This window comes from Seriola dumerili, unplaced genomic scaffold (assembly GCF_002260705.1).
Source record: "Seriola dumerili isolate Sdu_G_001 unplaced genomic scaffold, Sdu_1.0 BDQW01000088.1, whole genome shotgun sequence".
NCBI lineage: Eukaryota > Metazoa > Chordata > Actinopteri > Carangiformes > Carangidae > Seriola > Seriola dumerili.
In genome coordinates, this window is record NW_019174343.1 from 3,564,166 (window position 1) to 3,584,830 (window position 20,665).

General features: G+C 39.5%; 1 protein-coding gene across 1 annotated transcript in view; it reads right to left on the reverse strand.

Annotated features, from left to right (window-relative positions):
* Positions 1-20,665, reverse strand: part of hdac11 (histone deacetylase 11) — a 30,468-nt gene that overhangs the window by 1,946 nt on the left and 7,857 nt on the right. The window contains exons 6-9 of the mRNA XM_022744771.1: positions 19,778-19,820; positions 12,227-12,303; positions 11,125-11,187; positions 684-780 (exon numbers count right to left, since the gene is read on the reverse strand). Coding sequence (XP_022600492.1) covers positions 684-780; positions 11,125-11,187; positions 12,227-12,303; positions 19,778-19,820 — 280 coding nt within the window. The remainder of the gene's footprint in view (positions 1-683; positions 781-11,124; positions 11,188-12,226; positions 12,304-19,777; positions 19,821-20,665) is intronic.

The following is a 20,665-nucleotide window of genomic DNA, read 5'->3' on the forward strand; positions in this document are numbered from 1 at the left end:
TTTTCAAGTCTCATCCTGCTAGTTTTATAGACTTGAAGGAAAAAAGTGTCAATAATTGTAAGCTTTGGTGTTAGAAGGTACAACGAAATACATAACATATGAAGCAGAATTTTTTATCTTAAAAAAGCCAGAGTGTACATTTATTTCACTTCATTACGGGAGGGACCGATTATAAAATGTCAAGAATTCAATTAATTGCATAGAAGAAGACAGCTGAAGGATGGGGAGCATTTTAAAGGCAGGACTGCGACGTCTCGTCTCCAGAGTACTGTATAAATTAGGGTAAAATGCTAACATGCGATCCCTGTCAGAACAGCTTTAATGTATTAACATGTTCAATAGTGTAAAAGCCATGATAATGGTGTTGCACAGCCTGGAAGTTTTTCTGCTGCGAGCTAATAGAGTGAGTGGTAGTGCTGAGGGAAATCACTAAATAATTGAAATGGCACTGAGTGACATCTAGGGGCTGGAGCTGGAGGAGGCTGCCCGCTCTGTTCCTACCTCAACCGCCAACAAGGCATCAGGGGAACAGAGAGCTTATTTTGTCACCAGATGCATCACATTTAAGTACACAAGTTCACGAGAAGCAGAAGAACCCGTCTGAAGATATTAATTAATTTAATTACTATGATATTTAAGGTAAAAAAAAAAAAAAAGGTTGAGAAGAAAGTGCTTTCACTCACTTTTTGCGTATCCATCCCCAGGATATATGTAGCGATTATACATATCCATGATGAACACTCGCCTGTCATCCATGAAGTCGCGTTCGTGTCCATTTCCCTGTAACACAGCGGAGCCACATCTTTCATTCAGCACTTTGATGCTGTCTCTGCCTTTTTTTTTTGCAGCATTTCTTAACTGTGCCATGGTCTACACAGGTGTCACAAGGACCCATTAGTTTACCGGAGATGCACTGCGCTGACTGACAGCACCAGATGAGGGATAAATAGTCTTGTCATCTGTAGGCATTAAATGTTAAAATACTTAATAAAAAAGTCATGGCTACTTCATCACTTTTCATTTCCTTCCCTCAATTTGTCACCCAATGTGTCTGGCTGCTGTCAGAAGGAGATTAGGCATTGTGCCAAGCCTGGTATTACTGAATGGAAAGGAGGATGTATGGGACAAGCCAGGCAATTTGGTGTCAGCTGAACATCATGCCCAAGTGAGTGTATAATCCATTGTTGAATGCTATGCAAGCAAAAAAAAATAAAAAATCTAATGTTTTCTAATGTGTGGCTGGTTCCACTTCACATGTGAGGTGTTAGAGTTGTCATGATACTAAAATGATGACTTTGATATGATACCTAAACATCCTAAACATCTCAATACTGAAACTGAAATGATACTAAGAGCCTGTTCTAATTAACTTTTCATTCATTTCTAAATCTAATTTGAGTAAATAGAACACACACTCAGCAGAGCACAGATCTTTACAAAGGTGGTGTATTGAGTCCTTTGTACTTTAGTGCACTACTGTAGTGTGCGGGCAAACAATCCTGGGTTTGAACCTCATCACCATGACGTGCCAGATTTACAGTTAATGTCTTATTTTCATGCCCATTAAAACTGATGAAGTGTTTTCTTGTTTGTTTGTTTTTTCATACATGTAGGTGTGTGTTGGACAATGAATCAGTACATTTATAACATTAATAATTGGATTATTGTAAATAATTGGATCAAAGCCATAGTGTCATCATCATATCATTATACATGATATTATGCATTAATGTCAGATTTCTTTGATAGTTGACTTTAAATTTTCAACCATATACCACTTATTAAACAGCATCTAATAAGAGTCAATACACCTCCTTGGTGGAGGTCTGAGCTCTACTGAGCACACTTCCTCATAATAGAAATGATTCTTGACAAAAATGTAAATGACATGATTATCATTACCAGTACTGACTGAGTATACATGTAAATTGATCATCAATAAGTGATGGTGCTGATCTGCATACTTGGGTATCACAGAGTAGCTGACAATGTGATACTGTCACAATACATTGCCCATGACAACAACGGTATCACGATTCTGCAATATTCGATACATTGCTAAACAATCATCTATGATACATCACACTATCTTTGTAACTGAAGAAGAAAAAATTCCCTAAAAAGGCAAAAATCAGGAGTCATGTATTCATTCACTGCCTTGTGGTGTCAGAGATGAAAAGATGTACAACAAAGTGCAGAGTCTAAGATTAGCTTCGTTTAACACACAGACACATACACTGACTACATCTCATCCATGACCACGTGTGCCGTCATTCCAATGTAAAATATCCATAAACTGGCAAAAGGCAGAGCTGTGAGAAAGCATTCAAGATTCAACTGTGCTTCATAAAATCTTTTCAATCTGTGTAAATTAAGTTTAAAGTTTTAGTTTACTACAAAAAACACACATTTAGGTGTTTTATCCAATCCAATCCAATCCAGCTTTATTTATAAAGCACTTTAAAAAACAACCAGAAGGAACCAAAGTGCTGTACATGATAAAATTAAACCAAAGTCGGCCCAGACCTTCAACTTGAAAGATTACGATGCCTCTCTGATTTGTTTTCACTTCTTTCCACGGTGTCCGCCATATTCCCCCTCTGAGTTTCTTCTTCTTCAGTGCGATTCATTTGATAAGCACCAGCACGAGGCGTAGGGACTCTCATAACGCATACGGTAAAGTATCGCAAGTGGAAGTAATACAGTGTATTTGTGCATCAATATTTTGTACCACCCCTACTTGGGAACACCTGATTTTAGCAGCTTGCAAGCTATGGTAAAGTTAATGTTGCTAGTGTGAATGTTTGCAAGTAAAATCAATCCTGTACAACTTATATTTCAGGGCATGGGTATGATGTGATTTTGTCATCTATCACATTCACTAACTTGCCACTCTTTAAATTAGCAGTCTTGCAATAAACTGGTATTGATGAACTGTGATATTCTAAAAATGAAATATTGAAATCGTGTTAATAACAGAACTATGATAATATCATGATGGCAGATGTCAAACCTTGTGGTTCTTTTGTTTATCAGTTCATGTTGTTGCCTTTTCACTATACATTAAGTTAGGGGTGGGTGATATATGGAATATACTGGATGTATCGCAGTTTGTTTCACGTGCGCTGTAGTAAATGACAATATCATCATAAAATGTCAAGTAATTGTTTTAAGATTCTGGCATGAAGTTCTCTCTGGCGTTTCACTCCTCTCGCTATCTCCCTCTCACAGACACACTCCCCCTCCCATCCATAACGCTCTCCGCATGTGTGACGTAGGTGAGGAGGTGTGTGTGTTTGTATCTGGAGCAGAGGGAAATGAAAAGTGAAAAAAAAAGTGAAGCGCCAAAGCGAGTTTATCCGTGTTTAGAAACGGTAACTGTAGATGGAGGCAGACGAACTGGTTCAGAAAAGAAACGGTATTGGAACACAACGTGCGCCTTTATTTAAAGAGAGTGCACTGGTAAAACACTGCCCTTCCCCCTGTTAAATTATCAACATAATACAATTATGAACAACATTGGGTTTCTGCTATGACCGTCTAGTACATGTGGTCTATTCTGTCTCTCCATGCAGTTACTAAATTGGTTAAAAATATATATAAATAAATGTATATATATACTGTATATAGACTGTATATATATGTATATATATATATATATATACTTTCTTTTTTCATGTCTGTGTCATATTCATATCAGTATTCATATAAGAAGTCCAGACATTGAAACTATAGGCTAGTGAAAGGTGTCAGTTATATATAATGTTGCTGGTATCATATCAGTATGACTATCAACAAATATCTCCGTGTCTATTTATTGCTGGTAGCTGCTGGTCACAAGTGAAAAACAGGCGAGATACCAAATCACTAGATGAGTGGTTTCCAACCTTTTCCAACTCACGGCCCACTTGAAAATGTCGAAAATGTTGACAGCCCACATGCGACCCCAAAACAAGAGGAGGCCAAATGGCCTAATGGGTTCTCAGGGCACTTTTTATTGTAATAATAACGGGCAAACATGCCGCAGAAAGCAGGGGAAACATGTCGAAAGCTCCACAGTCAATAACACAACATCTGAAACATGTCACTTTCAGTATTATAGAGTTTTCAAGGAGCTGTCCATCAGCACTACATTAAACGGGCTGTCTGCAATAGGCTGATTAACGAATCAATTATTACGAATTATATAACGGTATCATTCAACAAATGAGAAATAAATCGACAGGCCTATAAACACACATTAAACCAATGTAGGTCTACATATGCTGTAAATTCAGTATGGGCATAGCCAGAGCAAACTTAAATACAAGCAACAGCCATTATTGCAAAGAAACAAAATGAAAACATTGCACTCTTACTTGTGGCTTTTTATAAAACTGCTAACAATATGAAGACTGCATGGTTTTCAAAACAACAGTCCATTGTGGATTTCCCTCCCACTCCCCACATAGAAAGACAGTATGTGTTTGTGTTTTGCGCTATATGCAGCATCCACTGCTGGCTCATACAGGGGCTTCCGTCCCCGACACGTATCCACAGCTGATTCATTAAAAATGACTACATGGCCTACAAACAGACTGAAATTCAATGTGAGTATACAGTAAATTCAGCCTGTAGGCATAACCAGAAGAAAAATATTTCGATAAGTAAAGCAACAATTGCAACAAAACAAATTAAAACATTGCACTCGTACTTATTGATAATTATAAAGCTGCAGTGGATGGGTTCAACAATAGGTCAACATTATGTTGACTCACCTAATGAAACGGCTAATATTGCATAGCGGCCACCAAATGCTAGATGTCTGGCTCAACATTCAGTTTATTTCTATATTTAGTTTTTTTTTTTTTAATTTATTTTTTCGGGCTTTTTGTGCCTTTATTGATAGTGCAGTAGAGAGAGACAGGAAATGGGGAGGGAGAGAGAGGGGGAATGACATGCAGCTAAGGGCTTGAACCAGGGCCATCTGCAGCGAGGACTGTAGCCTCTACACATGGGGCGGATGCTCATCCAACTGAGCTACTCGACGCCCCCTCTATATTTAGTTTTTAATGCCACAAGCGCAGAACATCCCGTCTCACAGAGGTACTTTTTCTGGAAATGCGTTAGAAATCTCACATCTCTGTCGGACAGATCGGGATACTCAGATGCAACATGAAGCCGGATGTTTGTCACGTACTTCTGTGAGAAAACCAGTTTCAATGCGGTGTCGTAGGAGAGATCCGCTGTCTCGCTCTCTCGCGCTCAGGGTTGCGAGGGCCTTGTCACTGTGTCTGGCGAAGGGGTTTTCTATCCAACTGTATAAAAATATTCGCTCGGCTAGGTCTTCAAACCTTGCAGGTGCTCTTTGGTCACGGTGATTGGAAGCTGAATCTGTTCCTTTGTCACAATATCTGACCGATTTTCAAATGAGTCATAATTTGAATGGTCGACTCTCTTAACCCACAGCTCCAGTTTTCTAATGGTCACTTCGACATTATTCTGGACATTGAACATGTTCACTTCTGTTCCCTGGAGGCCGAGGTTAAGTCCATTTAAGTGGCTGAAAATATCGGCCAGGTAACCCGAAGCAGCCAACCACTCAAAATCTCTGAGGCCATGTGCCAGTTCAAACTTTGTGTCCAGAAAAAACACCCGCACCTCATCACGTAACTCAAAAAGGGCGTCAGCTGTTTCTTTTTTGTTTGACGGGGGAGAGGTCACTTGTCAGTTGACCATCTGCCTCTCAAATCTCTGTCCTTTTAATTCTTCCTGTTGCCAAACGGCTCTCCATTTTGATTTTCCGGTTTTTGCCATGGATGTGATATTTTAGCACAATCAGACTGAGATAGCAAACCAGTAGAAGTGGGGTCCGTCAGCAAATCATTTAAATCATTTAAAAACAGTTTTGATATTTTCATTTTCTTATACTCATACTTTTTCACCAGAACTGTACTGTTTTGCAAATGACTTGGCGGCCCACCTGCAATACCTTCGCAGCACACCGGAGGGCCGCGCCCCACAGTTTGGGAATCAATGCTGCAGATCACACAAAGCAGCAGTGAAGCATGATGGTGTGTCTCTTTATGCATCCAAGGGTTAAATCATGCATTTATGAAGCTCTATAGAGGAGATTTCAAAATATTGTGATATTACTTATAGACCATATTGCCCAACCCTACATTAAGTGTAATTGTTCTTTTTGTTTGCTTTTCTACAGTCGTGGTTACACACACTCTCTCTCCACCTCCCTACACTCGTATATCAGTCCAATTCATTTGTCAAAAAAGAGAGAACACATAATGAGAAAAAAGTTAAATGTGATGAATGTGACTGATAGCACGACTGTTTAATAAAACCTTTATACAGCACATCTGTAGTCTATGTAAAGGGTATAGATCACTGTGAGTTTTGCATTAAGCTTCAGTTTGTAATATATGGATAAACCAGCAAACTCATATCACACTGAGGGCTGATATAGGCTTACTTTAGACAATGACTGAATCAACATGTACGTGAATGCTCAGCTCCCTCTCTGAAAGACAGCCTGAGACTATAAATCAGCTTATATGCTGCCTGAGCTCCTGCTGCCTGCCTGCAGTCTTATTAGTCTTATCCTCTCCCCACATACTGTACTGTACAATAAAAGATTGCTTTTCACTGCCATTTGTTAGTGTCAGCCGAAAGTCTTCACTGCAGCCTTCAAACAGGCCTCTCCTTCTGTTCTTAAAAACAGATAAGTCTCCCTTCCCAAGTTCAAACATCTGTATCAAGTGATAGCACCATCTATCACTACTTAACAAAACATAATCAAAAGACAAAAAAAGAGAACATTTCTTTTTCATCTATTTTTCTCTAGACATGTACAGTATAGATGGTAATTTATTATCAATGTCAATTTGAACTCAGTGGGAATAACACATTTCTAGACAGACATATTGGGAATACTGAATAAAGAGACAGATAATGTTTGTAGGCTTGACTGACGTATATATAGATATTCACTAGAGCTGCCCCTAAAACATTGCACTTTTGTGTAGCTGTGTCCCCGCAGGATAACAACATGGCGTTTTCATTTGAAAACAGCATTTTAAAACGAAAACATTCTCCGTCCATAAAATCACATCTGAAAACACACATACATGATCATTCACGTACAGTGGGCATGTGCGAGCCGCTGTAAACAGGAAGCTGATCGTCAACTCCGCAGTTGTTTAGTTGCAAACTATACTCTGAACGAGGAACAGCAGGGACAGCTGCCGCGTTAAAATGCAGAATTTAACTGAGCAGCTGCTAGCAAAAACAACAACTCTGGTAGTAGTAGGGTGATGAGACCCAATCAGGGAGCAACCGTGGGACTCTGTGTCATAGTTTCCAAAGGTCTCAATTTTTCTAGACTACAACATAAGTTTTCAAACTAAAACAGTGTCAGCGGTGTTTCCAGAAGTCTCTGCTTTAGGCGCCCTCGAAAACTCTGGAGTAGTGTGGACGCCAGGAGTAAACGTTACAAAAGAGATGCATTTCAAAATTAAAACAAAGTGGTGAGGATGTAGCCTCAAAATCTAACCTATTTAGAAAATTAAATGGACTGGAAAGACGAGAAGAGTGATGGAAATGGAGGGTGGCTTGATGCAAAGCAATGGTGCGGTGAATTGAAGAAGCATTAGTAATATTATTAAGAACTACTAAGTATCTATAAATCTATGCACATGTAAAAGCAGGAACTACAAGCACATGGCAAACCAAAATAGAGACCATTGTGCACCAGCGTCAACTCAAAATTCTAATTCTCAATACAGGCATGTTAATTACTGCTGTGCCACAACAGGCAGACAGATGGTTGACACAGACACAGAAAATATTAGTATAATAGTTAAAAACTTTTGTTAATCCAATTCCATGATCATTTTTGAGGCTGTAATTCGTGAGTGTTTCTAATATGTTACATTATTCCATTTATTAAGCATTTAGCATCTTAGAAAGATGTTTGGTCAGTACGAGCCTCCAGTAGAGCTTCAGTACTGTTGGCATGGATTCTCCAGGTCTCTAGAACTCCCTCATTTGGTGTTTTGGTGGTGGTGAGCGTGGTCGTATATACAGACTGCAGGTGATACAGACAGCTCGACAAATTGTGTCTGATCCTGTTCATCCCCTTTTTAAAGAATTCAGAAAACTGCCCTCGGGAAGAGGCCACAGAGCCGCAGTAGCAATGCCGCAAAAGAACGTTTACACAAAATCCTTTATACCAAATAACTTTGTTGAACTCGTAAGCATCATTCACACTAGAATCATGTCCAGTGTTGTTGTCTTTACTGTGCATGTGGTGTCATTTTATTATTGTATTTATTGTTTGTGAGTTACAATGATGTGTTTTAACCAGGCGGTGAAGCCAAAGGCAAAGTTCCACATCCGTGGACAATAAAGACTTTTATTATTATTATTAACAGCAATCTACCAAAGTAAGCACTTGTGCCCTCTGTGGAACTACCAGCATTCGTTATGATTCTCATTTATTCTCATTTATTTTGTCACTGATCCACAAGTAAAATAATGTGGACAAAATATTAGAAACACTTTCTTATATAATACAGTTCACTACATCAACACCACCTCATAATGTTCCACAGAGGTGAGTCAATACACAAACAGTTAAAGTAGTAGTGGTGTTTATATTGTTCACCCAGTGTCAACAGACAGGTCAGCTATCATTGTCTCTCTTTATTTAGTGAGGTGCTCCATATATCAGTGGAGGGTCTATAAAAATGCATTAGACTCATAAAAAGCTTGTGAGAGAACCTTATCACATGCACACAGCTCACAATGTATATACGGCTCCTACGGCTGTATATATGGCTTCGCATCAGGCCTCCAGTCGAGCTTGTTATAAACCAAACCTAAAATTGATCACTACGGTTTTGTTGTTGACTGGGTGAAAAGTAACTCAGCCCTTTAGGTCGTAACCTCAATTTATGTGAGAATAAGAGCACTTTAAGTGTCGTGTTTCAGGGTCGTAATTAGGATTTTACTGCATATCCCTAATATTTTCTCTCTGTCCAATTATCTGCTGAGAGGGCCACTTCAGGCCAGTATCCATGCCCTCATGCAGATTTGCTCTTTTGTTCTTCTTCATGAATTATTTACTCCGCATCTGTATTGATCCCCTTCTTGTCAATAGGTAAAGGCACATCATGACCAATGAGCCATAGCTCAAAATGAATAAAGCTCTATTTCTGGAATACAGCCATAGACCTCGGGAACCTTGAGACGTCATCAATGTTAATACAGTTCTCAGGGCTAATTGGTGCTGGATACAAGTCATCATGTCGAAAACACAAGGTAAGACTAAAATATGATAATCAGACTTCCAAAAATGTTGAGTCATAGTTATCTACAGCTGGGGTGAGCTCAGTCCACCAACAGTGACCTGATTAACAAGATACGCAGCAAAAAGGAAGCTGTGACTTGGGCAAGATACTGAACCCCAAATTGCCTCTGACAGCTGCTCCATCAGTGTAGATAAGTTAATGTCACTGTGTACTTTAAACTAACTTTTGGGGAACTTTATATAAGGCAGCTTTATTCGTAATTTATGAGCATGATAAGTTCGTTGATTATACTGTGGTATCATTAATGCTGATGATAACTGCTGCTGTGCCGAACGCATGCTGTCTCTGTTTTGCTAGCAAGCATGGTCGGTAGAATTTGGCTAGCCAAAAGTGAGAGCCTGGTGCAACTATGGGCTAACGGCCAAATCTGATCATTTGAGGGATTTGCTCAACAGATCTGTGTGCATGTGATTAACTCCTGATAATAACCTGAACAACTCTAGTGGGGAGCTCTTTCCTCCTCCAAACAATCGTTATTATATCGTCCTTTATTGGTCGACCTCTAGCTTATAACGTCTAAATAATACATATACAATGATCTCAGGGGAAGAGGCTTTGTGCTGCACCACTACAGGCCTTCTCCTGCAACCACTCAGCCATCCGTCAAATCCTGCTTCTAGCTGTCACTCTGCAAAAACAGGCTTCTGAACAAGGAACAGGTTTAAGATTACTGCGTTGTTGTAGCATTATTTGCTAATAACAACCAGCAACATGTATTATATTTCTTTTTTTTTTTTTTGTGGACTGAATTCACAAACTACAACAACAGTTAGAAGCCGCAACATGGCTCTAAGTGAACTACTTACTTCTGAGCTGCTGGTAGTTGAGAAAGAGTTTCCATAGTGAATACAGGAATGAAAAATAATATAGTGACTTTATTCCAGTCACAAAAAGGACAGAAATGACATTCTAAGATCCTGAACCAGCAGCAATGAGGCTGAAACACTTGAATTTGTAGTTCAGACTGAATTAAACACAACACAACTCTTTTTGTTTTTGCCAAATAGAAAAACATTGATTTATATTGCTGCATTGGAGATTTTTTATTTTAAACCTTTAGTGTATTCTCACAATAATTAAATGGATACACAAAGAATATGGGAAATAGTCAAATTGGACAACTGACTGTTCAAATCAAATGTGTTACTACTATAAACATGAGAAAGAGCATGCTAAATGACAGTTTTGTGTTGTCAGGTCAGGTAAGGCTGTGTCCAACTGTAAATCACTGCACACTGACTGATTCTGTACTAGCTCAGCTGATGTCATTAAGTTCAATGAATATTATTTTTAAGAGGTGATGAATCTACAAGTCACATAAAAAATGAATAATATAGCAAAATTGGTACTGCAGCACATTTACAGCACAGTTTGAAAGAGGAATAATGTGTTTAGAATCATATCAAATGAAAAGATATTTCGAACACACACATCACTGTGTCAATAAGCTCAAACAAACAGGTCGCTGACATTACAGTAGATGTCCCAGTGATTCCAATATTACCCAAAGCCTGTATGCACTCAGCTGTTTGCCAGGGGGAGATGTTTTTAGATGCACTTCACTAAATATGACAGTAAGGGCCAATTTGACCCACAGGGAGCCTCATTGATTGGTGTTGTTGTTAAAAAGGGCTGTGTGTGTGTGTGTGTGTGTGTGTGTGTGTGTGTGTGTGTGTGTGTGTGTGTGTGTGTTTCATCAATGTCAGCTCCTAAGCAGCAATTCACATTGACACAGAAAGAGGTAATGGTATTGGCTCACCTGATGAGCATCCAGATCGATGATGGTAGCCCTGGAGATGCCTTCCACTCTCTCGAACAGAAACTGAGGGATGAATGAGAAAATATTTGCTTTCTCTCTGAAGACAACACAGTTAACACATATCACAGCTCAGATTCTCACTGAGGGATTCCAAAGTAAAACTTTTACTTCTGAGACAGAATTACATTTAAATGGAAACTCAGAAACGTCCACAATAACCTGGTTACACTGATACTCAACTTTTGAAGAAAGCAGTTTGATCTCTTTCTAACTCTTACTTAGAGTATAACAGGGTACAGCTGCATGGGAGATATTTCAGGCAATCCTTTTTTTGGTTGTGATCTATAAAGGCTTTCCTCCAAATAGAATCCCAAACCAAAAGGCTATAAAATGACTCTGAAATTACTCTTTTATAATTTGAGCCACCAGGTCCAATGAAGCTTAAAGGATAAAACAGGTGTTAGTGTATATATTTCCTATTATGTGAATGATTGCTTTATTTCCTGTCTTTTTTTTTTCCCTACTCTTTTAATTGTCTCCCCCGCCCTGATTTCACCTGTTCCTAATTAGCCTTGCCTCCCTTGTGTGTTAAAGTTTTTGTCTTCCCCTCAGTCTTTATCAGTTCATCTGATCTATTCCAGCTTGTATTACTAGTTCAGTTCTCAGGTGTTTCCTGGTTCGATTACCTTGGTAAGTTCATGGTTGTGTTTCTCTCATGTTCCTCTAGTGGAAATGTTACATAGACAAGGTTTAAGATCTTGGACTCTGCACTAAAAATGATCAGGGTAAGAATGAATGTGCTGCATCCAGTGTAAAGCACTTTGCTCTCTATTCGTTTCTCTTTTTTCTCCTTCTTCTGTTTGATTCTGGCCATGCAGCAAAAAAAAAAAAAAAAAAAAAAAAAAAAATTGCTTACATTAGCTACAGTATCATCAACCACCATAAGTTACGAGTCACACCAGAGCATGAAGGCTGTAGCAGCAAACCTCCCGTGTGTATTGAGTATATTAAGTGTTACTTCTTTCAAAAGTTACATAATCTCACTTTAATCTAATAAGTGTGAATGTTTCCAATGAACTTAACCTGTAAACATCAGTCTTACTTTGATGGCCAGAGTGATGTCCGCGTAGGCACAAAAGCCCCCTCCCCTGTCACTGGAGCAGTGGTGGAAGCCTCCTCCTGGGAAACAGAAAATTCACTAGCTCAGTGTCAGGGCCATTAGACAAGCTGAGCAGGTCACTGCACATCTGAGCAGTCTATTATTCACAATGACCATTGGTGATTTAAAATAGGCTGTTATTGAATTTATCGCCACTTATAAAAATGGCCCTGTAGCACAACAATGGTTGTATTGACACCAGAATGGGACTGTTCAATTGCTACTTAAGCAGCAATGTACAGCGATGGAGAGAAACACTATGAAATTGGGATGATAGCCACTCATTCAGGATAAGAGTTAGAGTCCCATCTGCCCTGTCCATTAAACTATACTGTCGGGTAGAATATTAATAAAGGCTGGTAAGGCAATGGGTGAGATAAGATTATCATTTACTGCATCATTTCTCTAAAGATTCTACATCTTCATAATGTTGAGACACACAATACACAGATGTCAGGCGCATCGGATATTTTCTTTATATCTTTATTAAAATCCTGTTTATTGATGCAGGAAGATTTTTTTTCCCCTGATTCATCAACAGAAGGTGTGAAGTAGCTGAGTAAGCAGGAGGTGCAAAGTTACAACCTGATGGGGCTTTTTTTGTTCCCTGCTTGGCACACACTGGGAGGGAGGGATAAAGGCTGACCCTGGTTTTTCAGCCAAAGACCCTCTTATTCAGTCAGCCCAGCCACTCATGGCAGCAACAACAGCAACAACCTCCACCCCAAGCAAAGATGGTATCAACATCAATTTAAAGATATTTTTGTATCACTATGTTTTTCCAAATAGTACACTGCCCTCTATGGAAAGTTTAAATTCTGAAATCATCTATATGCCCAAGGACACCTGTGCACTGGTGGACAACTGACACTATTATCAACTGTATCAAACCTGGCAAATCACACTGATAATCAGCACTTGTGTAAATGCACAGACAGATGTTTAGGTGGTGAAAATTACATCAGCAAGGGCAGTTTTCTAAAGGTAAAGGTACGTTCTCTGACTGAGAGGAACAAATAGTATCAAGCCCACGGTTCAGTTTTAAGGAGGAGATGCAGGCTGTGTTAGCATGACAGCACAGATTAGAGCCTCTTGAGCCTCCTGACCTTTGCAGACTTCCAGAGAGTGAGTAGTGCTAATGCTAATATCTGACGACTGTTAAAACTGTGGGATCTGGATGAAAAAACATCAGACATTCAAATTCAATGTCAATAGTTTTTCATAATGCAATGGCACATCGTTTAATACAACTCTGTCCCGTCAACATGAGATTCACATGCAGCTAACTTATTATTTAGCATGTTGTGTAAGAAAAATGAAGAAATGCTGAATGGATGGCAGGAGCATTTATATTGACCACAACACTATTCATACATAGTAGATCTACAAAACATACAAAACTTTCAGTGTTTTTCAGCTTCTTGGCAACTCTAATCTCTTGGTTGACGTGATATTATGGAAAGGAAGTATTCCACTAAATGTGAATACTGAATTGAGGCACGAGTCAGATGATGACTTTTTCAATATCTAACCAAAGCCACAGTCTTTCCTGAAGTTTACGGAGTGTTTTATTGGCCTTAATATAATTATATGTGGAATGGAGGATTTGAACCTCAGGAGCCAAGTTACACCAGCGGTTTCCCTTGATTGGACGGCACTACAGAGGTTTCCTAGAGACTGACTTGCACAATACTGAAGTATTTATGAGCTAATGCCTGATTAAGAAAGTCAACGGCTTGAAACTAGCTTGTTGTTAATAAGAACTTGAAAAGGACATCACACACAAACTCAGTAATGGATTTATGAATAGCTGGTGGAACCTAATCCAGGACTCCAGAGTCACAGTTCTGTCACTTCTTCTTGGGTGGGTTCACTCAGTATCAACACCAAGGTCCAGACTCACACATGTAGAAGTTTACTTCATTTATTTGAAGGGGTGAGTTGCACTGGCCCCAAATTCCTGTAATATGAATATTGTAAAAAATAAAGGAACAATGCGTTGTCTTTGCGTTTGTATTTTCAAAACATGGCTCCACTGTCATGGCTCTCATGACATTTTGATTGTGCACACAAACTGCATTTTGGTGCATTTTCCCTGCATGTTACCTGTCCATGGTTGGTTTAGCCCAAATCACAGAATATGTTCTCAGGTTGAAATGAACTAGAATCACCACCTCACGGTTGTATCTCTCCACCTACCAGCCAAGTTGCAGCAAATATTGTCACAATCTCTAATTCCTGAGTTACAGCACTGAATAATGGCCAGAAGTGTTTTTGCAGAACATTATGATGTCACAGTGAAGTTCACCTTCCACTATTTGGTTATAAAATGTCATCATTTACACATTTTATTGTTATAAACATTTGAGTTCAATTGTTTCATAAATAGTGAATTAATTTGTGAGTTATGGCCTAAACCCTGTTTCATGAGGTCACAGTGTGACAGAAGTGATTAATTTTCCCTCTAGACGTTCCTGATATATAGGCTACTGCATTCACAAGAACGTGAGATCACCGTGAACTTTGAACCTTTGTCCATCAAAATCTAATTAGTTCATCTTTGAGTCCAAGTGAATGTTTGTTGCAAATCTAAGCAAATTTCCTCAAGGTGGTCCTGAGTTACCACATTTAAGAGGCCAAAACCGTGTTTAGTGAGGTTACCGTGACCTTGACCTTTGACCTTTGACCACCAAAATCTAATCAGCTCACCAAGTGAACGTTTGTGCCAAATTTGAAGAAAATCCGTCAAGGTGTGACTGAGAAATTGGAGTTCGTGAGAATGGAACGGACAGCCTGAGAATATAAAGCCTCTGGCCCTGGCTGTCACTGGCGCGGACACATAAAAAAGGAAACCCACTTTTCTAGGTTATAGTATGTGTACAGATCAATTTTAAAAGAGAAAAGCTATTTTTTTATTCCATATGCTCAATGTTTTGGTGAGGTTGTCATGACAACAAAAATACAATAGTTGAGTAAGCAAGGCTTCTATAGTTTATGTGATTACTAATTCTATCTACTTCATCGCCTCTGGTATGTTATCAGTCCTCTACCCCATTATACCCTGCACTAAAAAAGTTTTGCTTTTGTAAAAGACTTTGTTTATTTTTTGTAATGTAATTTTTCAAAAATGTAGACAGGGATGAAGAGAATGTGGTATTCATTCCATCTTTGACATTTTAAACCATTCTCCATTCTCTCCAGTTTCTCTGGAGACAAATCAAAAGTAAATATACATCAGATGCATGGTAGCAACAGGAACTCTTCATCGAAGTGACACAGTAAGTTGAATCCATCAACAAAACTGAAGGACAAACAACAACCGCTGGTGTTTGGCTGAACAGGAAGAAAAGGCCAAAGAGCTTTCTGTCACAATGGAGGACCAGAAAAAAGAAATAAAATGTCTCCACCAACAGGTGGAGGAGATGGACACAGCTCTGGAGAGTGCCAGGAGAGAGTGTGATGCCCTTCAACGAAGACTCAAACATGTGGAAGGCATGGTGGCACTAGAGGCAATCATGAGACAACATAACCACGGTATGAAGAATGTGCTTTATCGCCAAATGAGCATGGTGACAAAATATATGGGTGAGGAGAGGACGAGCATACAGAAAGAGCTGGAAAAGATGCAAGAGCTCCATGGCAAAGTGAAGTCTGCTCAAGACGAGGTTGAGAGGAAAAACCAGGAGATGCTGAAAGAACTGGAAGCACTGAAAGTTGAATGCAAGGTGGAGAAAGATGAGAATGCAGCTCTTCAACAAGAACTTGAGCAAATTCAAGTTTCATACAACACGATCAGCTTCAAGTATGAAACTGAGCTTAAGCATGAAAGAGAAAGAAATGACACCCTTCAGAAACAACTGAAGCTGCATGAACTTCATGCAGAAAAGCCGGACCTTGTCGGACAGCTGAGGGGCACTGGGGACGAGTCGCAACAGAAAATAGTGGTGGAGGTCCAAATCCTGCAGACAGCCACCTCAGAGGGGGAGAGGTCATTTAACAAAGAGCTGGAGGATCTCAGACCACGAGCCAAAGAGCTAACTTCAACCAACACTGTAGTCTCAGCTAACATCAAGGCTGAGGACAAAGACACTCAGGACCTTGGGAAGGAAACTGCCAAGCTGAAGGTGGAGGTTCCAGAGCAGGAGGAGGAGCCTGTCCCTGAGTCACAGGCCCACGAGCTCCAGGAAGAGGCAAGTGTCCCCAAAGAAAATCTCCACACAACAACAAAGAAGCCTTCAATGTGGAAAAGACTGGGCTACTATGTGGGACTGACAAAAAACTGAGGAAGTAGGAGGAGTCCGACTCTTACAGCAACTAACATATTTCAATAAATACAACTGAAAAGTAAAAGTTCTGCTGATAGAGTTTTATTAGCAGCCACAGCAGCTTGGCTGTGGTCCTGAAGACGCCAGCAGAAGCAGGAACTACCACAGAGGCTGAGTACTTTCACAAGTGTTTATATGTGTGTCAGTCTGTGGACAGATTTTGTCAACACGATAGCATCACAATCGTGTAAGAGACAGTCACAAAATTTTACAGGTGTGTAGTTTGAAGTTGTGTGTGGTCTGACCCATAAGTATTAAGTACTCATGCAGCATTAAGTGACAACTGAGTACTCATCGCGGCCGGTGTGATCCCATCAGGTCACATGGTTTCTAGTTTCTATATTAAATGAAGTGGTCCTACATTTAATCAGTGATGAGCTCCTACACAAACATAGAGTTTTCAAATAACAGTTTTTGTTCATTTACATGAGATATTTCTGTATTTCAGTTTTTTTCTCTGTGCTTTTTCACTGGTTTAAAGTGGGCAGGGTTTAGTGGGAACACTAAGAATCTTACACGTGGTGGGTTTCGAGGTCACTGTCAGTCAAATTTGATCAATATTAGATCAATATAATACTGTTTACAACTATTTCTAATGTAAAATAACATAAATCAAATAAAATATACATAGCAACCCTTTTATTAAAAAACCTGTAAATGAGGTTAGGAGTGAAAGCCCATTCTGAATGTGGGGTTTGGAATAATAATGGTGGAAGTTTGGGTTCATAATTGGACAGTTTGTGTCTCTGTGTGATATTCTCTAAGAGGGTTGATGTTAATCTCTCCTAGTCTTCCTGGGGCCAATTTCACAAAGACAGACTTTGACTATAGTTCAGATATGACTAATAGTCAGTCAGATGATCAATAACAAGACAGTTCCATCCAACATCTATCTGATAGACATCTATAGACTTATCCATCTAACTGATGTCTACATCTGACATCTAACTTTACTGTATCTGTAGCACAAAGCTCTCTAGTCGTCTTAAGTGGGACTCAGGGCTGGTTTATGGCTTCAGAACTAGTTCAAAGATGTGCTGTTTTTCATCCTGATCCAAATAGGAAGTCAGAGTGAAAAGCTGTCATAGACAGATGTGATATCATTTCAGTTCATTTTGAGCTGGTCTCCCCTAGAAGACATTCACGGTGCTGCACTTGGTTGTTCACATGAAAAGTGCCATAAATAATTGTCTAACAAAAAAGAGAGCTACAGAGATAAGTACAATCCTCGATTCCTCTGCAAAGCTGGCCAATCACGGCGTGAAGTGGGTTTTAAAAAGTTCTGACAGGTGTGACATCTGACAAGTACCTCGGACAGAGTATAAAGCCTGCTTAATTTGCCGTAAATTCTGGATATATAAAGATTTTTTTTATTCAGATTCAAAAAACACGGTTGACCAAGCAACCACATCAGACCACTCAGATCCACTCACTCTGAGTGAGATGTTTGCCATCTACAAGGATGAGGAAACTCTGCCGGGGAAATTCAGTGAAGAACGTAACAACACATAAAATCTCAGCACAGGTCAGACCTAAAGCAGAACTGAGGTGCTGTGGTTTCTTAACGTGGGAAGGCTCAGTAATTCTGCTAACTTGTCAGTCAGGGTCAGGATAGTTTCCTTGGACAAATTAAGAGGAAAATACACAGGTATGCTGATACCTGTGTATTTGCAGGTAATGAATACCCATCCGATGCCACTGTTCTCTTTCCCTTATTTAAAATCAGTATATCAGCTACAAGAAACTACATTAACGTAGGTTGATACCTGATGTCAGTACTGGGGTGATAGTAATCCAGTGGATTGGATTGGTCACGGGTAATAGCCTATCACACTGAAGGCTGCTGTACACAGACGGTCACAGACTAGAGCAGCTGCGTTTAACGAGCGGAGCTGTGTGTCGAAGGCAAGACAGCAGACATCAGTGAAGCTGTTACAACACCACACCCTGATGAACAAGTTCATCTGTTGGTCCAAGACACACAGAGAGAGAGAGAGAGAGAGAGAGAGAGAGAGAGAGAGAGAGAGAGAGCAAGATGGAGCAAGAGAAGCCATTGCTAACTGCTAAGCTAAAGTAACTAGCATCTGAATATCATGTAAACAACTGATGAATTAGTGGAAGTCTCTAAAAGCAGCAGAGAGCTCTGGGTGCTGGAGCAGAAACTTACACTAAGTAAGTTTAAATGTACAGCAGGTAGTTAGACTCTGTGATTAAGAAAACAGAAACATTAACTGTGTTCAGACAGAGCAGCGGTAAACTCTAGCAGTAACAGAAACTGACTGGAGATGAGACACTACACTGACCTCAGCACGTCAGCATGTAAACAGTCACTGACTACTGTTACTGAAAAGACATTTTACTACAGTGGAAGTAAAATCACTATGTAAAAATGTTCTCAGATAAAAGTACAAAGTGAGACAGCTAAAATGTTTCTGAGTAAATGTGTTACATTTTAAAAGGGGGAGGGGGAAAACATCTTATATGGTGATAATAATAATATATGATAAAACTATTAAATTAAAGAGCATCTTTAGGCTGCCAGGTGAATCAGTTCCCAGGTGAGAACTGCACCGAAATCAACCAATTAATGCAGTCAGGCTCTTTGCACTCTGTGCATACAACTGATAGTTACTAATATACACTCAGTTGTCAGTTTATAAGGAACATCTAGTTAAATGTAATGTAGTCTAATACAACAGTCCTGCAGTAACTCCTCCCTGACAGCTGTTGATTCAACTGTATGATCATCATGGAGGATGTCGTGTTTGGAGCTGTATTACATTATACAGAGGTGCTTCTATTATTTAGCTACTCTCATTGATATAAATGGGGTGGACAAAATAATAGAAACACCCGGACGCCATGGTGAGTGTTCTTACACAGCAGTAGTTTTGTGTTGGCATATCGGTTCCAAATATGAAAGAACCATATCGGTCTATCCCTACCCTAAAGTCCTCCCAATGACTTGCTTTAGATTGGAGAAACCACTGCCAGTTAACATAATCCAGACAGCAACTACATTTTCTCACAGATGTTTTTGGCAAAAAAAAACAAAAAAAAACTGTGTTGTATAAATGTATCATGGAGGAGACAGAGTTGGACACTGACAGTAACAGATGAGTGTCTGTTTATGTGTTTATATCATTGTCTGCGCTGGAGATTGACTTACCTACATTTACGGCCCACCCTCGTTCAACAGCTAATTTTCCTGCCTGTGGAGAAAACAATATATCAGTTCATATCAAGATATCAAGATTTCCATTTATGAAAGAAAATAAGCCACATAAGCCACACAATGCAACAACAATCAAGTGGTTTTTGCAGCGACCTCAAATTGATTCATGTTCATTAAAGAACAGAAACAAATAAACAATTTCTTTATGAAATGAGAAATATGCCCCGAGGCAATGCATTCAGATGTTGCTCTTCACAGACTTGGATAAAACACTTCAAATACTGTGCGTCATTACCAAAGGCAGGTTCTGGCTGTCGAATTTGAAAAACTGACCTCCAATTATCTAGGGCACATACAGAGTTTCTTCATTTACATACACAAAAACAGACATTACACACAATGGCAAGAAAAAAGTATATGAACTCTTTGGAATTAATAAATCATAAGATGTATCATAAAATTTGATCTTGATGTAAGTCGCAACTATAGACAAACACAATCTGTTTAAACTAACAACACACAAACAGTTACAATCTTTTGTCAGTGCTGGTCGAACTCTTGGGTTAAATAACTGGTCGAATCTTCGTTGACAGCAAAAGTGCTTTCAGAGGAATTCTCGACCATTCCTTTTCACAGAGCTGCTTCAGTTCAGCCGTATTCTTGGGATGTGTGTTGCGAGCGGCTCTCTGAGGTCACTCCCCAGCATCTCTGTTAAGTCTGGACTCTGACTGGACCACTCCAACAGGTGGATTTTCTTTGTTTGAAGTTATTCTGTAGTAGATTTACTTTGATGTTTAGGGTTATTGTCCTGCTGCATCAACCAGCTTGTGGACAGCCACTCTGACATTATCCTGTAGGATACCTTGATAAATTCATTTTCCC